We start from the raw sequence: 23,357 nt of genomic DNA, 5'->3' as shown, positions 1-23,357 counted from the left end.
ATCTTTGCTAATTTAGGTCCCTCAAACAAAACTTGATTCCTGAGTGAATTGTCTACTACCAGAGTGTGTCCTTTAAAGGCATCAGCTATTTCAAACTCAACACTATGCACATCAGCATCAAGATGGTATAGAGCTAAGTGTTTGATGTGGAGAATTGCTCCTACTGGGATTTGAATTAGCATAGTTTCATTAGGGAGGTGTATTGGAGTAGCTGTATCATGTCTGTTATATGTCATTATAGCTTCACTAACAGGTGTATTCACTAACCACTTATTTCCGGCTCTCTCAATTTGGGTGGTAGTCACATCATCTCTGTATGTAGCAACAGCATTGCATTTGTCTTCCGTGGTTAACCTTTTAATGCCACATAGGCCTTCAATGGGGTCTCTTACAAAAGGGTTACTGGGACACAGCCAGTGAATGTCTTTGACCACTGTACACATATGTAGCTTAGGTGTCAGATACATGTCAGGGTTTTCATCTTGGTAAGCTATAAGTGAGGGTGTCTCAATTTTTATGTGTATATCTTGAGACCAAAAGCCTACATTTAGCACTGATTTCAACCTATATATGTTTTTAGTGTTGATTATCGGGAGGTTTAACAGGAAGCCAATTTCTTGAGCCTCTGGGTTAACATGGATTAGTATAGCACTTCCCAGGCTGTAAGCTAAATGTACCTGCAGTGTTTGCGTGGTTCCCCGCAACACCGGATTCAAGATATTCTTCACTAGCTCAACCGGTACCAAGTATGAAGGGATCCTATTCAATGCCAAACTGTCGACAACAGAGCTGACCTCTCTCAGCAAATCTTGCATTAGTACTTGAACCTTTTGTACATGGGCATAATCATGTTGTATAACATCCACTATCTTGCCTATACTGTGGATTGTATAATTCAAAAGGGCTGTGTGTAGGTTTACAGTGAGGATTGTGCATACATTTTCTCTTGTATCTCAGGCATTTCTCTTTTTAACCCTTCCACATGTTTTTTCAATGTGGATATGCTAATGCTGTTAACTGTTGAAGTACCCACTGAGAAGAGTGAGCCTAGGGCTGATGCTGATGTCAGTAGTGTACCAAGGAAGTGCTTTGGGCATCTAACTCCTCTTAATTCTTCCTGTGTTATGGTGACTTTTTTAGCTGTTTAAGCATATGAATTGTGTCTAACTGGGCATGTCCTATGATGTCTTTGCTCCATTGGACGACATGCCAGGGGACCATTCCCCATCCAGCCACATGCTTTTTGTACATGTCAGCAGGGTCAAGCCGAACAAAGACTCTCTGAGTGTGCACGTAACAGTCAGTCACTAAAATTCCAGGTGCATCCTGAAGTATAATGCCAGTAGGAGGACCTGATTCCACTGTTTCCAAGGGCTGTACTGCACTGAGTACGCAGATCACTATGATTAGGCTCAGCAGGTTCATTCTGAAATTGCACAAATATGGGGTGTCACTTCAATACTTTATAAGCAGAGTACAACTAACAAATACCACTATAACTAGCCACAACAACTAGTCACAGATGCACTGGCCACAGTGCCCAACACAGTATAGACTTCTCTACACTGCCTTAGAACTTACACCTTAACCGGAGTTACTCCTGAGCAGTGTCTACCCCCTTTATTCCCATCTGGGGTTTGTAAGGCTTAATCTGGTTGAAGTGGACCCACTTGTACACAGGGGATCTTTTTTCCTTTTGAGATTTTGATGCGGTATGCTACTGGTGATAGTTTTCCTACAATTTCATGAGGACCAGACCAATTTGGGAGAAACTTTTTTGGAACACCCACTGGTTTTGTGAAGTTAAAATACATCACCTTGTCTCCCACCTGATATTCTGTAGAGCTAGCCTTTTGATTGTAGTATGCTTTCCTGCCCTCAGCACTTTGCTCCAGATGCTCTTGTGCCCATGCGAATGTCTGCCTGAGGTGAGCCCTCAGGTCTGCCACATACTGGTGGGCAGTATATGCGCTGGCTACACTGACATCTTCAGGTTGGTAGAGGAGATGCAGGGGGAGTGTCATCTGCCACCCTGTCATCATTTCAAAAGGTGTGACACCTGTAGAGTTATGAGGTGTGGACCTAATTGCCATTAAGACCAGGGGTAGTTTTACATCCCAGTCTTTTCCATTAGCTGAAATGTACTTCCTCAACATCCCTACAATATGGCGGTTCGACCTCTCAACCTGTCCTGATGCCCGAGGGTGAAATGAAATGTGAAGTTTTGCCTGAACTCCCAACATTTTCCACAGTTCAGTCATTACAGTGGCTGCAAAATGAGTACCTCAATCTGAATCTACAGAGAGGGGTAGCCCCCACCGACTAAACACATGATTAATCAGCAAGATAGCTGTTGTCTCTGCTGTGTCATTTCGGGCTGGGAGACATTCCACCCACTTTGTAAATGCACAGGTCACATTAAGGAGGTATTTGTTACCTCTGGAGGATGTAACTACAGGACCGATCCAATCCATCTGAATGTTGGACCAGGGAAATGTTATTCCTGCCTTCTGGGGGGCTCTATGAGGGGGGTTAGCCGGTTGAAACTGACAACAAACTAGACAACCCAGGATGTAGGCGGCAATGTCCTGTTTCATCTGTGGCCAGTAGGCTAACTGACGAAGGGTCTCATGCGTTGCCTTCACTCCCCGGTGGCCTCCACAAGGTTCATCATGGGCATGCAGAAGCATAACCCCCCCTGTGTGCTGTGGGGACCACCCATCGAGGTGGTGAATTATCATCAGCAGTGTACACTAGCAAACCCTTTTCTAACTTCAGATGGTGTCTGATAAGATACAGTGTTTTCAGGTCACTTGACTCTGTCAGATTTTGCTCAGTTATCGGATGCTCTACTGGGTTAGAAATGAATAGGTACACAGTGCTGATCACAGGGTCTTGTTTTTGCATGGCAATAAGGTCAGTATCTGATAGCTGTCTGCCTATCACTACAGTCTGAAGGGTGTCATTAAGGGTTGTCACTGCCTCATTTGCTAGCTTACGTGTGACAACATTAACACTTACAGGAATTGACTCTGTTGGAAGCCACTCCTCCTGGAACTGCCAGGGAGAGCCTGCTATGGCGCCTGCTTTGGCTAGCCTATCAGCTTCATCGTTGCCTGTTTTGTCTGGCCCAGGGGCTTGTGAATGCCCTTTCACCTTCTTCCAATACACCGTCATACCATTCTGATATACAAGTTTGTCACAGGCAAGAAACAGTTCCTTATGCTTAACCTCCTTTCCTCTGGCATTTTTCATGCTTTTCTGTTTCCAATGAGGGAGGTGAGAAACAAAACTGTGCCTGGCATAGTTTGAATCAGAACAGATTACCAAATCTCTGATCCCATACTTTGCTGCTTGTTGCAAAGTTATGAGTGCAGCAGCGATTTCTGCATACTGACTAGATTTAGGGCCTAAACAGAACTGCTGTGCACCACAGGGGGTGTCAGCCTCCCAGACTAATCCTACTCCAGCCTGTATGTGTTGTTCATGGTGATAGGAGCACCCATCAATGTAGGCCTTAGGAAGGCCTGCACAGACATTTTCATCATAGTAGTGATGGCTTGATGTCAGTGAGGGTGTGGCGATTACTGTGTTGGCTTCTTGTGTGTATTCTCCATCAACACAATGCTGGCACATAGCTAGTCCACGTCCTAATGCCATTTTATTGTTCTGAGCATATCTCACCTCCACCTCATAACCTTGCAAGGCCATCATCCATGTGGCAATGCGACTGTTTGAAACTCTACCTTCCCTGAGTCTTTGGCTATTGAGGAACTGGACAGGTTGATGACATGTCTCAACAATGACTTTCTGACCCCCAATATGGCTACGAAAATGTTCAATTGCCTACACTGTAGCAAGTAAGGCTTTCTCACAGTCTGAGAACTTAATCTCTACACTACTTAGTGCCCTACTAGCATAGGCTACAACCCGCTTATCCTGGTGCTTTTGGGAGAGTGCTGCACTGAGGCAGTGCTCTGAAAAATCAGCCTGAAGGAAAAACTCTTTGTCTTTGTCAGGGTAGGCTAGGCATGGGGCCGTGCACAACCTGTCCTTCAGTTCTTTCATAGCCTGTGCCTGACTTTCCTCCCAGCTAAATTCTTTACCTTTCTGTAGCAGTTCATGCAGTGGTCTGGCGATGTCTGCATAATCTTCTATAAACTGACGGGAATAATTGCATACTCCCAGGAAGCTACGCAGTTCAGAGACATTTGTGGGAGGTTTAATATTCTTTACTGCTTCTATTCTACTAGACTGAGGTTGAATACCTTCAGGACCAACAGTCAGTCCTACATACTCCACTTTTGTTCTACACCACTGTCCTTTGGATAATGACAACTTTGCACCTGCCTCAGTGAGCTGGGTGAGAACATGTCGTATCTCAGTTAGATGGTCTGACCAGGTCTGACTACGCATAAGGATATCATCAACATAGATCAAGTTTCTGCGTGTAGCTGCATCACCCATTGCCTTGTGTAGAAATATATTAAACTCTGCAGGAGAGTTTGAATAGCCAAATGGGCACCTGTTTTCTAGGTGAACTGTCTACCTCCAAAAGAAAATGCTAGCTTATACTGATCTGCTGGGTCTACCTTCATTGTCCAGAATCCATTTGCAACGTCGACTGTGGAGAAATATTTAGCTGTAGTAACCTTTGCTAACTCTTGGTCAAGATGTATCATAGGCCAACGTGACAGGGGAACCTGTTTGTTGAGTTGCCGGTAATCAACAGTTAAACGCCACTTTCCACTTGGCTTTAAGACAGGCCAAACTGGAGAATTGTAGGTGGAATTGCATTCACGTATGATCTTTTTCTCTAACAGGGAATCAATAATTTCCTGAATGGAGTCAAAAGCAGTGAGTGGAATTCTGTATTGCCGCACAAAGGTAGGCGGTGCATTTGGATCTGTGGGAATACGGACAGTATGGACATCTGTAACTCCACAATCATAGGAATCCTTAGAAAAGATTTCCTTGTGCTCATAAAACACCTGTCTTAATTCCTGACGCTGAATCTCTGTGTCAAGAGTGTCTGCTTGGTCTAACTGCTGCTGAACTTCTGACTCAAAACCAGGGTATGGTTCAGCACAATTTCCTGTATCTTTCTCACAGTTCACTGGTGCATGCAACTCTTGGGCCATCACAGTATGTACCACTATCTCACTGTCACTTTCAAAGTCTATTCTACAGATGACTTCCTCAGACACACCTGGGAGGGTTATGATGGAAATCATCTTGGTAGGGTAGGTGAGATACACTTGCTCACAGTTGTCTCTCTCTATAGGCAAGTCAGGAAGCTCTCCTATGACAGGAATAGTTAATTCAAAATCATGAAAGGAGCTATCAATCAGGTATCCTAGAGGAGTATGTGGAGGAATGTGAATTCTTCCTCTGGTGAAATTTCGTACGAGTAGGTAAGTTGAGCGGTTGTACAATTCAAGCTGTGGGTTACCACAGATTGTAAGTCCCAAACTGCAAAACTGAGCAGAGGGCTGGAAAAAGGCTAGTACTGTCTGGTTCATTTCTTGACCCCTTTTTATGACTAGTCTGACTGGGACCTCTGCAGTTTGGGCAGGGACCACTGTGTCAAACTCATTCATAACCTGACATGCTTGGGGAACTGTCTGGCCAGAACACATGTTATTAGCATCACAAGATAATATGTTAGGGCCAATATCTGCTCTGGACCACAGCACATTGTTGACTGTGTCTAACTGCACCCCTAGTCTCACTAACACATCAGAACCAATGTATACTGAGTGGGTCAGGTCAGGTAACACAAGCATATAGTGCTTGAAATTTTTATGGCCAATCTCAAGGGAGACAGAGCAAACTCCAACACTTTTAACTGTTTTCTCGGAGCCACCAGCAAGCCAAAATTTTTGCTTCTTTTCAACCATGGGAATTTTGCAAGGCTTTTCCTGTAACAGTTGATACAGTTCCTGACTTATGGCTGACTTCTCTGACCAGAGTGCGATTACAGCATCCTCAACAAGTACTTCATTAACATGTATGCCCCCCACCACCTGTGGATTATATAACTGGGTGTCAAGAGGTTCCAGGGCACACAGAAATGCATGTTTCTTCTCACAGCTCTAGGGGGATCTTGGTCTCATGAGCCATGTCTGCTGACTGGGGGCTAATGATTTGCATTTCCCTCACAGCGGGTGCCTCTTCATTCAGGTGGGCATCCTTCACTGTCAGCTGTCTAGAGTCACATGTCCTTTCTACCTCCACTGCATTGCATAGCTTCTGACCAGAGCTAATCTCCTCAATGGGTCGTGGGATTCTAGCTTGTGCCCACAATTGACAGCTGTGATAGTCAATTAATGGTGTGAGCCTATTCAACAAATCCTGGCCAATAAGAAGTTGTTCTGTGTCAAAACCAACAACATAGAGAGGGTGAACTATCTTCATCTCACCAAAGGTTAACTCCACCCACACCCGCTGGTTAATCGGGGCCTGATCCTGTGTGTAGCTGGTTATCTTGATCTGACAACTCTCAATCTTGAGCCACTTACCAAGTGAGTTGGTTACTTGGGTGAGTTTTTTAAACAACCCAGGTGATACCAAAGAGATTTCTGAGCCAGTGTCTAGCAGTGTGTCACATGCTAGACACTGGCTAATACATGCTAATACACCTTCAATGGACACAGAAATGTAAATCCTTCTAGCTCTACCTCTCTGTGTCAAGTCACCAAGGAACTGACAGAGACCGGGATTTGGTCTACTGACATCTGATTGGTTAGGCCTTACAATCTGTTGCATGGTTCCCCCTTCCCCCGGCTCTTCCACCCACCCTATCAAATACACTTTAGGTGGGGGAGGGGTGCCGGCCTAGTCATTGCTTTGAAGGAGGGTCTTTCTCTTTTGGGGATGTGTGCTCCTCTGACTTAAGGTCTTTGAGAGCTTTCGCAAGTATTTTCTGAATTTGCTTCAAATTATCACGATCCCTTCCTTCAGTCCCTTTGGACTCCTTTTTCTTCTGACTGCTCTGTTTGTGACTGTCATTTGATCTATCTCTGAACCTCCTGTGCCTTTCCTCTCTGTGTGTATGTCTGCCACTCTTGTCTCCCTGCGTGTCCTGTTGGAACTCACTGGACTTTAGTTGCGAGGGGCGACTAGGACGAGCTGGTCCGCTTTGGGGAAGCTCTGAACCTTCTAGTTCAAGGGGAGGTTCCCTGTCATGTCGGAGTTCAAACACATGAGTGCCTGGGTCCCTGTCCTTCTTGTCTGGGTGTAACTTCTCACTCTCCCAGGCTCGCATTGCCAGCTGTCTTAACTCTGCTGCAGTCATGTGGTCAACATCTACCAGCAGTGAAAGAGACTTCCTAATTGTTGGATGCAAATTACTCACAAACAGACTTTTAAACATCACATCCTCTTCTGCCCTAGGATAATCAGCACCAGCAAAATACACTCTGCGTAAGCGTTCATAATACTCTCTGGGTGATTTGTAGCGATTTTGCTTGGTCTGCAAGGCAGAAAGGCTGGAGACAGACGGGTTTTGATATATTGTGTATTCTGCTCTCAGGGCCCTACACAGTTCATTGTAATTACCAGCAATGGCAGGACTTTGTCTCTCCATGAAACCATGGACAGTTCGCACGGTTGTTTTCCTCAGAAGGAGTAGCTTATCTGCCATAGAGGCCTCAGGGATGTATGACAATGCATAGTTTACATCCTGAAGGTACAACTCTATGTTACTACCAGGGGTGTCAGGATTAAACACTTCAATGTCACGTGCTAATTCCCTAAGCTGACGCAGCCTACTGTCTCTGGACTGTGCTATACTAGGGAAATCAGGGATGGAGCGACTAGTTTTTCCCCACACAGGTGAATCAGAATCTACTCCATGAGGATGGCTGGGACTAGCAGTGGGGGTTGGGCCACTGGCAGCTACCGCATCACCATGGGTCTGATAGCGCTGTCTCTGTGAGGGGCTATCAAGTAGGGAATCTTTCACCTGTGGGCCAAATGAGCTGAAGCGCAGACTTGGTGGTTCAGGTTCATGGGGTGTGTCCATATTTATGTCTAACTGTTCCATTCTCTTCCCTATTTCCTCTAGCCTCTGCTCTGCCATATCAGCTTTATCTGCCCACTCTCGGGCTCTGGAAGCAATTTTGTCATGACTGTTTTGTACTTCCAATAATTTATTGTCTGCCCTAGCCAAGTCCTCCCTGAGTTGGACCTGAGCCTGTTTTGAATCGTACAGTTGTCGTTTAAACAACTCTGACTGCTCGCGGGCATCAATACACAGTTTATGTTCCATTTCTAAGTCCATTTTCAAACTAGAAATTTTAGACAAGGCTGACTTTAAGTCATCTTTGGCCTGCTTCTCACTGATACTCACTATCCTTAATTTGTCTGCCTGTGCTGACAAATCGTTTTGAGCCTGAGCAAGCTCTGTTTGCAGAGCGGCTGTATCCTGGCTACTGGGTACAGTGACTGAACTTGAGCGTTCTTTCCTGAGCTGTTCAAGCTCAGTTTCTAGGTCTAGATTTTCATCTTTTGGCCTATTGATTTCTGCTCCTTGGCTGTCTGTAATATACTGCAAGTCTTCTTTCTCTGCAGACAGCCTATTGGCTTCAACCTTCAAATGGTAATTTGCATGACGCAGAACAGCCAGCTCACTCTTTAGCTGTTGGATCGTCATATCCCTATCTTTTATCTGTTCATTAGCAAGGGATACTCTGTCTATTGCTTGGGTTAACTGAGCAGCCCAATTTAGTGCTAAGCTAGAGAGGAGTTTGATTAGCGAGGCACCCTTTAAATCCTGGCCTCCTGCTTCAGCTGTTAGCTGTGTTGTTTTGAGGCTGATTTCATCATAATTTAAGCCCTTAATTGTCTCTATGTAACCTGGATTCACAGCACTGGTCAGGTCTACAACCAGCTGTTCAGGTAGGGTTAACTGTGCCATTTTTGACAGATACTGTACTGCACCTAGCAACTAGCTAATCTCAGTACTTGACACAAAAGTGTTGATAGATTGGTGTCACTGGGACACTGTCTCACACTGACTAGTGATAAGGATTTTAGCCCTTGGCTATGAGTGGTCAGAGGGAACTGCCCTTATCTGACACTTATCTAAGTTCACACAGAACTTTTTGATAGACTTACAAGGTATCTGAGCCCTTTGCTATGCTTAGTACTAGCAATTAGTTATAATTAGTGATTACAACCTCTGCTAACACTATAGTTTCCTGAATGAGGAAACACTTTACCAGAACTATGCCACTGTACAATGGTCCAAAGCTCAAACAACAATTCTGTTTACTGCAAACAATTCAACTGCAACAAATCCCATTCATAAATAGCACCACAGAGCTAAGTGAGGAAACTATGAATCAGGCTTGGGAGGGACCACCTGCTAAGCAAACGGTAACTGACCAAACTGAGAATTTTAGCTTCCCGTTAAAGTAATTACTCTTGCAACCTTTTAGGTGAATTTGTTGTGTTGATGAATCAAAGACTCATTTCAATCTTAGCTGTCCTCACACGGGGCACCACAATGTAGTGATTTTTACTCCATTCACCGGTGACGTAGTGATTTTTGATCATGTGTCACTTAAGGTGTGGTTATGAGTGTATCTGGTGCCCCGTATTACAAAAGGAGGAAGGGGTCATCTGATACACTCATAACCACACCTTAAGTGACACATGATCAAAAATCACTACGTCACCAGTGAATGGAGTAAAAATCACTACACTCTGGAGGAATGGAGACACTGGCTGGAGGGAGCCAATCACCAGTTCGAGGTCATAACGGATCACGAAACCTCAAATACCTCTGAGAAGCGAAGAGACTCAACCCTCGCCAAGCTCGCTCCTATCACCCTGGTAACAAAAATTGTAAGGCGGACGCCTTATCCCGTTTGCACCAGCCCGATCCAGAATACTCCTCTCCTGAACCCGTCCTCCCTTCAGCCATGATTGTCAGCCCTATTCTGTGGTCTATCAACCAACGCATTTCCCAGGCTAACCTCTCCACCGGGAGGTCCTGAGGGGCTCCTCTATGTTCCACCGGTCCATCTTCAGCCCCTCATGGACTTAGCTCACACATCTCCGGGCTCTGGACATCTAGGCAGTTCACGTACCCTCTCACTCCTGCGTCAACACTACCTGTGGCCTTCAATGACTCAGGATATCTCCCAGTACATCAAAGGGTGCTCAGTCTGTGCTGTTGCCAACAATCCTAGGAGACTTCCCGAGAGCAAGCTAGTCCCATTGCCCATTCCTCACAGACCTTGGTCTCACCTGGGAATAGACTTATGACAGATCTTCCATCATCTAACAGTTACACCTGTGTGTTGGTAATAGTGGATCGTTCCTCCTAGGCCTGTAAGCTCGTCCCCCTCAAGGGTCTTCCCACGCCATTCGAAGCGGCTAAAGCATTGTTCACCAACATCTTCCGTCATTCGGTCTTCTTCAAAGTCCTGGGAGTGTCAGTGAGCCTATCATCAGGATACCATCCGCAGACCAACGGCCAGACTGAGCACAAGATCCAGGAAATTGGGAGATACCTGAGGTTGTATTGCCACCGGAACCAGGACAGCTGGAGCCAATTCCTCCCCTGGGCGGAATATGCCCAAAACTCCCTCCGGCAGACCACCACAGGGCTCACCCCGTTCCAATGCATCCTGAGCTATCAACCACCTCTCTTCGCCTGGTCGGGTGAGCCCTCCGGGGTTCCAGCTGTCAACCACTGGTTCCAGCAGAGCGAGAGAGTCTGGGACTCAGCTCATGTCCATCTCCAGCTGTACGGAGACACAAGTCAAGTCAAGTCACCTTTATTTATATAACGCTTTTTACAATGCAGATTGTGTCAAAGCAGCTTTACATTGATAACTGGTATATAATTTTGGCTGCACAGCAGTTCTTAAAGAATAGTGTCAATGCAGGCAGATCAAAGCACTGTTGAATATCAAATGTCAAGTGTCCCCAACTAAGCAAGCCAAAGGTGACAGCGGCAAGGAACCAAACTCCAACAGGTGACATCAGGTGGCAAATAGGTGTTAAAATGGAGAGAACAAAAATCTTGGGAGAAACCAGGCTTAGTTGGGGGCCAGTTCAGGTTGCTATCATAAGTCTGATAGGATCGTAACATTCAAAGTAATTATTTCAGTTCCATCCAGTTCAGGACTGTATTTATCACGCCCGCATGGACAGTTTGTCGAGGAACTGTGCCACTGGCTGTCGTGTTGATGAGGCCTTCACAATAGATGATCTAGTTGACTCGATCTCTAGTTGACAAGAGACATGTGGACTTCAGAAGGGCTCCTACTCTTTGCTACCATCCTGGCCAGAAGGTATGGCTCTCTACGTAGGACATCCATCTCCAACTGCCCTGCCATAAGCTGAGTACCCTACATAGGTCCATTCACCATACAGAGGCAGCTCAACGAGGTCACCTATCGGCTTAATCTACCAGCACAGTGCGGGCCATTCTCGACTCATGACGATGGGGTACTATGGCCCTGAGGAACATTCCTGGGTCCACCGACAGGACATCCTCGACCCAATGCTCCTCACAGAATTCCACACTGAAATTCTAGACTGTCCTGCTCCCCGGGGTCGAGGTAGACCCCCTCATCGTCACCCCGTCCGGACTTTAGGAGCCGCCCATGGAGCAGAGGGTACTGTCACGGAGTCACAGCCAGCACCCACTAACACCAACACATCATCACCAGATCTACAGGCTCCACCCACTCGTTCACAGTCTCCTGAATTCACCTGCACCTGCACATCATCAGACACACTACAAAGACTCATTCTCCTTGCACTTCAGTGTCTGGTCACGTAATACGGACCTGAAATACTTACCTGCCACTTACCTGAGCTGTCCGGATCCCCTTCCTCTCGTCTTCCTTTGTCTGTTTGTCTTCCCTTGGGAATTCCATTCCTGCAAAGAGACATTCCTCTATTACTACTCCAGCTAAATGACCGTTCTAAAGTGCTTGAGCAAATACTCACCTGCATTCACCGTCTGCCAGTTTCCGTGCCTCTGTTCCTAATAAACAACCTGTTTTACACTTACCTGTCTGCCTCCATCTGTGTTCTGACAGATACGATACCTTGAAAAGTACTGATATTCGATACCATTTTCAATGCCACAGACATTAGTAGAGAAAGAAGAAAGGAGTGACTGATATAAGCTAAGGTCAGTAGGATCTTTAGATTCACGCCACTTCCTCTCTGCAGCCCTGAGTTTAGACCAATGCTCACGGAGAACATCAGAGAGCCAGGGGGCAGAGGGGGTGGCGCGGGCTGGTCTGGTTAACTCCCTGAGGTCTGAAAACGCGCCGGCGCGTTTTGCAGGATTTTTTTCACATTGCGGCAAAACAGACTTAAAATACTCCGTCATTTCTTGTCATAGAGACATAAGTAATATATCAATTGAAACTATAGAATGTCTTCTTTTATTTGTGTACACTCAGAGTAAAAACACAATGTTGTGCTTTTTGTAAAATAAAGAAAACTAACATGATGCGTGATCTCTCGTCTCCCTCTGCACGAACTCCAATCTGATAGTTCTCAGAAAATTAACTGTAACTTATGAATACTAATGACAAAAAAAATGACACTTATGTGTAAAGAAACATTGAAATGTCAGGTTTTAAATCCTGCAAGTCAAATCGAAAACAAACATTCTGTGTTTATGTAATCTGTATGAAAAGAGAGCCATGTCAGAAGTCTGTGATTCAGCTCATTACCCGCTAATGCGGCCACGCCCACGGAGCCATCGCTATTCAGACGCAAATTCAGAGGCAATACATGTATACATCGTCTCAATCGTGTATTTATTGTCTTGAAAAGTGTTTATTTGGATGGTAAAGCCATGGTTTGCGATCTCTAGAAGACATGCCGTTAGTTCCTAGTTCCTTTTCTTCTTTATATGAATTTGTGGCCTGAAGGTGTACAGAGAGCGCCCTCCGGCTGCAAGTATGAATGTAAAACACCATTCCTGAAATGTCCTCTTCTTCTTTAGAGTAATTTGTGGACTAAAGGTGTACAGAGCGCCCTCCGGCTGAAGTATGAATTGAAAACACAGTATCCAGCACTCATAGTGATAACAATAAATATTACTTCTCAGTATAGAAAATTGACATAAATATATAAGAATCCATCAATATTTCTCCAAATGTGCATGCTTTTAAGCTAAAAGCCTATATGAAATGCCATAGAGGTAACATAATTGTTCAGACACTTTGCATCACAGAAATACATTATATTTTAAAGAATATAATAGAATACCATTATTTTAAATTGTAATAATATTTCACAGTATTGCTGTTTATGATGAGCTGAGACATTATTACAGAGGGTTTTTTTCACAGCCTACCTGACTGAAAGTCCTCATTAATATGCAAGGCATTTGAGGTCATTATTATGTGATTCTTTTGTCTTCTCCGGTGAGAATCACCCATTATTCATGATGATTCACGCCTCCATGCATACTGTGTTTCTTGACAAAAAGTGTCTTACAAAATTTAAATCTCTCTATTGTTTTATATGAAGGAGTAAGCAGCATAATTTTTACATAATTCTGAAGCAAAAACTCTAGTCTACAACCTCCAATAACCAGAAATCTTGTGAACACAGATTTAATATACTTTTTTTGGCCTTATTTCAGTGACTTAAGTTTTTTGTTTTTTCAATAACCACGCATAAACATTATTCCTTCAAAAATACAAACATGTACGTACATGTTCCTCACATATTATTGTAGCCTAGTTTGTGCTGAATACAGTGTAATGACACTTTTGTCATTTATATGTTTATGAACAACTGAAAAAAGCACAAATGTCAGGGCATGTCAAAACTTCTCCAAGCCCCAAATCAGCCTCAGACTCCAGAGGGTTAAAAGGGGGCAGAAGTCATCTAAGCAAGATGTTAGAGTGGTGCAAAGAGTGTCAGCAGCATTGTTAGTGTCCAGTGATGAGAACTGGTTAGGGGGAGGAAGTGTGGATGAGACCAAAGAGGATAGGTGGGATGGAGAGAGGGAGCGTAGGTTTTGCCGAAAAGTAACATGTGGTGGAGTGTGTGTTGAGTTAGGGGTCTGGTTGAGATTAAAAGTAATGAGAAAGTGATCTGAGGTGTGTAGTGGAGTAACCAGTGTATTGTCGGTGGAGCCACAGCGTGTGTAGATGAGGTCTAATTGGTTACCTGATTTGTGGGTAGCTGAGGTGGCCACTCGCTTGAGATCAAATGAGGCAAGCAGAGTGTGGAAGTCAGCAGCCTGAGGTTTGTCTAGATGGATGTTGAAATCTCCAAGTACTAGCAGAGGAGTACCATCCTCAGTGGGATTCGGACATTTGACTGTATGCACTTCTCACCAACTTGCAACTTGGTATTTATTGCACCTCTATTTTGTGAGACATTCAACTATGAATATATCTCTTTGCATATTTTTGAACTGCTTTGTGGGTTGTTTATTTTACACACATAGTAAAGCAGGAAGCCATTTGATGAGGTTTAATATGAACAAACAGCTAGTCCTTATTAGTATAGATGTGTAGCCAAAGCTTTTGCATGACAGAGCGGCGGTTATAAGTTAATAAGATGGGCATTGTGACATTGTTTTCTGAGTGTATTTGACCATTAATAAACTGTGAAAAAGAGGTTATTTATGTCAAAGACGGCTTTACTATGTGTCTGCACTTTGTGTGAGCGTGAAATCTGCGGGAATGAACAGAATTAATCGCAATCCCGCACCGAAATTCAGACTCGGTCACACCTCTGGTGCTCTTTTGTCACTTTTGACTGAATTTCAAAACGAACACACAAAAAAATTGAGGGCATGATTCGAGCATGCTAAGTGATCGTAAAAAAAAAGTCATACTTGTCTTTGGTCAAAAATGACCGACCATAGGAAATGAATGGGAAATCGACAAAAGCACACAAATTCTGAGAATTATGGTGTGTACAATCTACAAATCGGCCACAATGCTGAAAAAAGTACACAGCAAAGGGATGACAAACATCAAGAGTGTGATATAGACACACACACACATTATACACACACTTGAACTGCACTTGGAAGTACAGGCTTGTTCCTTCGCATCGTTCTGAGGAATTTTTATTTATTTATTTTTTTTTCCAGGAGCTTTGTGTCAAGTGCATAAAAAGTAAAATTAAAACAAAATTGCGTGGCATTTTTAATGAATTCTAAATAAAAAAAAATGGGTAACAAAATGCTTCTTTGCATTCTCTCTCTAACACAATATTTAGGTTTGACTGTAATTATAATGCAAAAACTAACACTTCAAATCACCATTTCTAAAAAAATATTTCTAAAACTTGATGATAAATAGTCTTTGAGAATGTCTAAATATATATTTATATCCTCAACCTAAAAAATTAGGTAAATATGTCCAAAAACAGCTAAGGAATTCACAAGCCTCTCCATAGAGAGCTGTACAAGTATCTAGTGGTTACACCATCGTATTACATATTTTTCTTTCTATACTCTCACCAGATGGCGCTAATCTGACTTCAAAAAAAATTATTTTAAAGGCCTAGACTCTTTTAACCTGAAATACTGCATTAATTGAAAAATAGTGAAAAAATATTGGAAAAAAAGTGTTTTGAAACATTTTCAATGGGAAAAATATATCATAATTATTGCATAAATATTCATTAGTATCATGAAATTCTCTCAAAATAAGAAGAACACAAGTGTGACTCCCAAATGAGGAGCACCCGAGGGTTAAACCGGAGAGCATGAGACGACTGAAGGAGAGGAGAGCAATGTCTGGTGTATCGATACTGCAGAAAGGAGGATTGGTCCCACTTTATATTAAGTGGCCTTAACTACTATGTACTTACATCAAAAAATAAGTACAATGTACTTATTGGGTTCATACTGAATTGCAAAACACTTTTGCTGCTAGTGAGGTGGGGTACGGGTAAGGTTAGGGGAAGCTTTGGTGGTATGGGTAGGTTTAAGGGTAGGGGTAAGGTGTAAGGGATGGGTCAACAGTGTAATTATAAATGTAATTACAGAATTTAATTACAGATGTAATTACATGCAGGTGTTTTTAAAATATAAGTACAATGTAAAAACATGTATGTACACAATAAGTGCATTGTATCAAATGATTAATTTAAATGTAAGTACATAGTAGTTAAGGCCACTTAATATAAAGTGGGTCCGGAGGATTGGTATCCTTTCAGATATTTCAGTATCGGTCGAAATATCAATATTTTTGACAGCACTAGGCTGTGTAGACGGCATCAGCAGTGGACAGGAGTAACATCAGCGAGTGTGAACACTATTAAAGGGGAGCAGATTCAGTGTTGAGGATTTAGATCACACATTGAGTTTGGACTAATGAATGGACTGACGCTGTGAACAGAAAGGGTCAGCAGAGATTATACTTCCTGAGGAAGATGGTGTCATTTAATGTAAGCCTTCCATTGTTGAAAGTGTTTAGAATTCTTTTATTGAAAGTGTTTTGAGCTTTTGCCGGTTTGGAAATGTTACGGTGGAACAAAACAGTTTGCTCAGGAAAGTCTGCGAGTTTACACTGCGAGTAAATTACTTGGTATCACTATGATAGACTCAGAACACATTTATCAGAGATGATGTAGTAAAGCTATGAAATTATATTTGATTATAGGCATCCACTGTATGATGAGTTTGAGCTTTTGCCTTCAGGTCCAAGATTGAGGATGCCAGAGTTTCTCAAAATCAGGGGGAAATCCTTTATTCCACAGACTGTGAAGTGTTTAAATGAAAGATAGTGAAAGAGTTTTCAGAGAGAAAACTAAACCTAAACAGAACAAACACGTTACAGTTCGTCTCATATAGAAATAACTGAACTGTGATTTTACTGTCAGATCAAGTTTGAATTCAGCTCTAAACTCAGTTATTATGGATTGATTCAATAAAATAATATAAATATGAAGCTCAGATACTCAACAGCATTAGTTTTAGTGTGACATTAAACATTAAAGTGTCTTTTTTAGTTATTGATCCATATATAAATCTATTTCTCTTTTCATTCATCATCTTTTGTCTTTGTGCTGCTGCAGAATATTATTCACGTCACATTTACATGATTCAAAGTATTTCAGTGAAGCTTCATCAAACCAACATCAAGTGATTTTAAAGCTTTAATCTGTGAAAAACTCTGTTCTTCAGGAGTGTTTGGTGAAGAGAGGAGAGTGTTTGAGGGAGATTCAGTCACTCTTGACTCTCATACTGAAATGAAGCATGATGATGTGATTCGGTGGAGGTTTAGAAAAACTTCAATAGCTTACATCGATAAACGGGCCAACAGATTCACTGTACGTGATGATTTTCTTGATGGGATATTCAGAGACAGACTGAAGCTGGACAATCAAACTGGATTTCTGACCATCACAAACATCATAACTGAACACGCTGGAGTTTATGAACTATGGAATGCAAACACTTACAGCAGGCGTTCTTATATTCGTCTCATTGTCTACGGTGAGTTAAATATCAGTTTCACGTGTTTTATTTATTACAGCTAGATCTAAAGAAGTATCTTATCATGACTAATGAGTTCAAATGACTAATTCTCTCACTTTCACATGAACAGCAGGTTTATATTTAACTTTCTATTAAATAGTTTTAAATGCTCTACTTTTGATCATCTTGGTTCCTCTGGATGTTTCTTGAATCTCTTCATTCATCCTCATTTCTCTTTATTCTCTCATGTTTTCAGCTCGTCTGCCTGTTCCTGTCATCAGCAGTAACTCTTCTCAATGTTCTTCATCATCATCATCATGTTCATTGGTGTGTTCAGTGGTGAATGTGAGTCATGTGACTCTCTCCTGGTACAAAGGAAACAGTTTATTGTCCAGCATCAGTGCGTCTGATCTCAGCATCAGTCTCTCTCTACCTCTGGAGGTGGAATATCAGGATAAAAACACCTACAGCTGTGTGCTGAACAATCCCATCAGCCACCAGACTCAACATCTGCACATCACTCACCTCTGTCACACATGTTCAGGTACGGCAGCGCTGATGATATTAGCGTTTATTGACTGAGCTGATCTCACTTTGATGTTTTTATTCCTCAGTCCACTGTTGTGGTCCTACTGAAGCTGTGATCCGATTGGTCCTCTCTGCTCTGGTGGGCGTGGCTACTGTCATTCTTGTGGTTTATCACATCAGATCCAGAAGAGCTGAAGGAGATCAAGCACATATTCACACATCAGGTACATGATTGATGATGACTGATTCAGCATATATTAATATTGGTGAGATTGATTCATTTATGGCTTTACATGTTCATCTTTTTCAGGAAGTGCTTAAATCTGAAGCAGAACGCTGAACTTTAAAGATTCTTCAAGTGTGTTTTTGTCATAATAAATACTGATGATTATTTGAGCTTCTCTTTCAGTGTCAGATTTGTAAAACTCTTATTTGTAAGGCTTTATTGTTCATATTTCTCTCAGAGACACACAGATCTCACTTTACTACTACTGCTGTATATTTGTCATGTGTATTTTACACTGTTATTGAGGATCAAATTAAAATAGCATCTTTTTAATGTGTCTGACGGAGTTGACACAAATTAAGTTCTGAAGTGAATAAATGTACATTTTTAGAAGAAAACATTTTCAGAAAAACCTGTTCCCTTACATGTTCATTAGCTGAGACCTTTGTCTACAAATATATCAGTTTATAATAATGTGTTATTCAATAATAAAAACTAACATCTCAAACATGTTTTGTCTCTTCTCTCAAGAATCAGTGAGATATCTATATCTATATCTATATGTCACGTAATGCGAGACTTGAGGGTAAGATCCAGTTGCAGCATTTAATAGGGAAATCCAAAATCGTTGTACATCCAGGCAAGAGTCAAACACCACATAAACAGTCCACACATGAAACAAGGAACAAAAACCAAAAGTGTTCAGTAACGCCGGTGACAAAAGATTAAGACTCGACAAAGGCAGAAACAAACTCAGTATAAATAGACAGACACTAATAACAAAACTCAAGACAGCTGGGTACAATGAAGGGATAATGAGTCCGGGAAGTGGGTTATGGGAAATGAAGTCAGAAGTGGTGAGGCAATAGTCGGGGGTGGAGTGCCCTCTAGTGATCATGACAGTATATCTATACGTCATAAGACTGCGCCGCGCTCCTGCCTGTGTTGTGATTCAGCTGAACAAAAGTTTGTAATTTTAGGTGTTTTAAAGTATTTAAAGCGCACATATTATGCAAAATCCACTTTTACAAGGTGTTTGGACATAATGTGTGTTAGCAGTGTGTGAACACAATCACCCTACAATGATAAAAATCCACCCATTCCTTTTAATCCCCATTAAACCAAAGCAGTGTCATAAGACAAGCCGTTTTAATTCTCTGATCAATGTGACGTCACATTAACCACAGGCCCCGCCCATGGCCACTGATTGACAGTCCTGTATTACTATAGTTTCCACCCTCAGCGAGCTGTCCGCCATTTTCTCCGCGCTCGAGCAGCTGTAGACAACAATGTCTGGTGAGTAACTGAGATGTTTTGTTGTTGGATGTAAGAGTGAACATAACAGTCTTCATTTACTGACATCTGAGCCGCTGAACGCACTGGATTAGTTTGATTTTTGAAGGGAATGCGCCACAGATCTACATACACATACGATTTCTGTAAGGCTGTGTGTGTGTGTGTGTGTTTCAGATAAGTGCGCTCAGAAAACAATCCATTAGAAGCTTAAACTGATATAGCTTTAAAACGCGTGGAAATAATAAACGTTAATGATGAAAGAAGAACTATGCTATCTGATATAGATGATAATCAAAACCAAGCAGATGTCTTGTTAGTATTTGGCAGAGAATCCGATTGATTGAACTGTGATCGTAGAGAGGGGGCGGGGCACAGCAGCTCATTTGCATTTAAAGGCACATGTGTGACTGTGTGTGTGTTGGGTGAAATAATTCACTGAGATCAGGTGGATGGTCACTCAAAGTTGCTTTACTGGGCCTGGGACAAGACAAAACTGGGAAAAACAGCACCAAAAGGCTGATCAGCATACAGTGCATCGATGTCGCAGGACGAGATATGCGGCTCTCCCGATTTCTACAAAGTGATCGTGAACATATAGTGGACAAAATTCTAAATAAAACATACATTAAAGAAAATAAAATACAAAACACTGATACAGACAATTCACATTAATACAGTGAAAATATAAACTCAAGTAACCTTCATTTTACATATTTTGTATAAATGAAATGAGAAAAACGCAGCCCTAAAATGGCGCAGTTACACAGGAGAGCATGTGTAACGAGGCAGCAGACTCGGGAAGATCCATATGCAGCTTTATTAAACAATCGTAGTCATACAGGCAATGGTCAGATAACGGCAACAGGTGTAATGCAGGCAAGACAGGAATCAATAACAATACCAGGCAGATAGTCAGGGCAGGCGGCAGGCTGAACAGGGTAATCCGTGAGACAGGCAGTAATAAACAAGGCAGGCGGCAGACAGGAATCAGAGTGAGTAGGCAGTCCAAGGTCAAACACAGTATATCAATAGACAGGGTAAACGCTCAGAAATGTATGCTCGGCAAAACAAGACTTCGCGAAGCATGATGGGGTAATGGAGTCTTAAATAGTCCAGGTGATGCACAACAGGTGGTGGGTAATCAGCCCAGGTACGTGGTGTGGGATTTGTAGTCCAGAGAACAGTTAGTATTCCAGTGACGGCGCCCTCAGGTGGCGATCAGAGGGAGCCACAGAGACCGCTTCTGTGACAGAGCCCCCTCCCTGCGAGCGGCTCCTGAAGCGAGGAGCCTGGCGACGCCGAGGTCTTCCACGAGGCCGGGGGCCGGACGCTCCGGATGGGTCCTGTGGAAATCCGTGATGAGATTTGGATCTAGTATGTCGTCAGCATTGACCTAGGACCTCTCCTCCGGGCCAAACCCCTCCCAATCAACCAGATACTGCAGAACACGACCCCGGCATCTGGAATCTAGGAGTTCGTTGACTTGATAGGCCTCCTCGCCCTCAACGATGATAGGAGGGGGTCTCTGGTCACCGGTCCCCTCTAGGTTCTCACCTCCTCTCGAACCACCTGCGGGCTTAAGCAAAGAAACATGAAAGGTGGGTGAGATACGATATTCAGGTGGTAAGTCTAAACGGTAAGAAACTGGAGTGATTTGTCTTGAGATTTTGAATGGACCCACGTACCTGGGACTAAGTTTTTTGCAGGGTAGACGGAGACGAAGATCCCGGGTTGAGAGCCAAACCATCTGGCCAGGTCTCTAATCAGGTGTCCCTACATCGTCGGACAACCAAACTACCATGGCTCGCAACTGTGATGCTATCCAGTAGTTCTTAAATTTTGGTAGTGCCTAAACCTCCTTGAGACTTTTGTAACTGCAATGTTTTGTACCGGACTCTGGGACGTCTCCCTTGCCAGATGAACCTAGAAATCAGCTTATCTAGATGAGAGAACATAGAGACAATGGAAGAGACTGAAAAAGAAATAAGAACCATGGTAATATATTCATTCTAATAGTTTCTATTCTACCAGATAAAGAAAAAGGTAATATATTCCATCTCCTCAAATCTGAAGTAATTTTATCTAATAGCTTTGTATAGTTCACATCATATAATTTATTTAAGTCAGGGGGAATAACCACACCTAAATACTTGATCTCCTCTTTAGGCCATCTGAATGAGAAAGAGGACTTTATCTGTGTTGTAATAAGAGTATTCATAGCTAGAGCTTCAGTTTTCTCAACATTAATTTTATAACCTGAATGTTTACCAAATTGTTTAATACATTCTAATAACGTGGGGACTGAGTGTAATGGATCAGAAATGTATACAATTATGTCATCTGCATATAATGACACTTTATGTATCTCTCTACCTACTCTTATACCCTGTATGTCAGGATTACTCCTAATTATCTCAGCTAATGGCTCTATACAAAGGGCAAAAAGAAGAGGTGACAGTGGGCACCCTTGTCTCGTTCCCCTTTCAAGTGTAAAGACTTGTGACATGCAACCATTAACCCTAACAATACTTTGTGGAGCAGAGTACAGCAGCCTTATCCAATGAATAAAGTTAGGACCAAATCCGTATTTTTTTAACACTTTAAGCAGAAAAGGCCATGACACCCGGTCAAATGCCTTCTCTGCATCAAGCGCCAATGCCATACAAGGTTTAGAAAAAGTTGAACTATAGGACATAATGTTAAATAGCCTCCGAATATTATCCTGCAGATGCCTGCCAGTTATGAATCCAGTTTGGTCATTATGTATCAGAGATGTAATAACTGTGTTTACTCTTTTTGCTAAAATTGAAGTCAGTAATTTACAATCAGTATTAAGAAGCGCTATGGGTCTATATCCAGCACAGTCCGCCAGGTCTTTGCCATCTTTATGAATAACAGATATGATTGCTTCTTTCCACGTGGATGGCATATTGCTATTCTTATGAGCATCTGCATAAGCCTCTGCTAACAGTGGGCAGATTTTAATTCCAAATGTTTTATAAAATTCATTATTAAATCCATCAGTTCCAGGACTTTTATTGTTTTTCAACTGCAAAATAGCCTCGTTGATCTCTTGCACAGTAATGGGAGCATCAATTGCTTCAGAGTCTGTAATGTTAATCCGGGATAAATGTATGTCTTTTAAATATGTATCTATTTCTTCAATATCTAATTCTTCTTTATTTTCCGAATATAGCCCTTTATAAAATGAGGCAAACGCATCAGCTATTTCCTCTGGTTTAAAAATGAAAGGTTTATTAGAGTCCTTAGTCCTGATTTTTTGCACTGTGTTAAGCCCCCTTTTTTTCTGAGCTGGAATGCAAGTAGCTTACTTGCCCTAGAACCATACTCATAGAAACTTTGTTTTAGAAATCTTAAGTTCCGCTCCACTTGGTCAGTGAGCAGTTTATCCAATTCTCTTCTTGCTTCTGTAAGCAAAGTTAAATTATCTACGGTAGTGTTATGTTTGTGTTGTTCTTCCAGCGCACAGATTTTCTTTTCTAATTTCAGTACGCTATTTTTGTTTTCTTTAAAGCATAAGCGTAAGCAATCACCCTACCCCTCAAGACTGCTTTTGCTGCTTCCCAAAGGATAACCGCCGATACATCTCCAGTGTTATTCGTATCTAGATAGTATTTAAACTCTGATTCAATGTATGTTTGAAATGCTGGATGTCCTAACAAAGAAGTGTTTAACTGCCAAAATTTCATAGGAGCATCCCCTTCCATATCCCATATATCCCTGATAATGTAATGTTATGAATTTTACAGTCACTAACTCTATGTGCTTCTACTCCCAAAACAAAAAAAATAGTCTATTCTAGAGTACGAGTTGTGTGGATGAGAGTAAAATGTGAAATCTCTGTCC

The 23,357-nt window shown here is 42.3% G+C and overlaps 2 protein-coding genes across 2 annotated transcripts in view; both read left to right on the top strand.

Annotated features, from left to right (window-relative positions):
• The window catches only part of LOC125270837 (SLAM family member 5-like), a 29,448-nt gene extending 10,746 nt beyond the window's left edge, over window positions 1-18,702 (top strand). Inside the window, exons 2-4 of the mRNA XM_048194827.1 lie at window positions 17,147-17,458; window positions 17,697-17,984; window positions 18,279-18,702. Coding sequence (XP_048050784.1) covers window positions 17,147-17,458; window positions 17,697-17,984; window positions 18,279-18,289 — 611 coding nt within the window. The 3' untranslated portion in view covers window positions 18,290-18,702. The remainder of the gene's footprint in view (window positions 1-17,146; window positions 17,459-17,696; window positions 17,985-18,278) is intronic.
• LOC125270828 overlaps window positions 1-23,357 on the top strand; it is a 455,327-nt gene that overhangs the window by 301,851 nt on the left and 130,119 nt on the right. The window lies entirely within an intron of this gene.

Source organism: Megalobrama amblycephala, linkage group LG6 (genome assembly GCF_018812025.1).
Source record: "Megalobrama amblycephala isolate DHTTF-2021 linkage group LG6, ASM1881202v1, whole genome shotgun sequence".
Taxonomy (NCBI): Eukaryota; Metazoa; Chordata; class Actinopteri; order Cypriniformes; family Xenocyprididae; genus Megalobrama; species Megalobrama amblycephala.
Note: the sequence above shows the minus strand (reverse complement) of the source record. Positions and strands in the feature narration are given on the sequence as shown.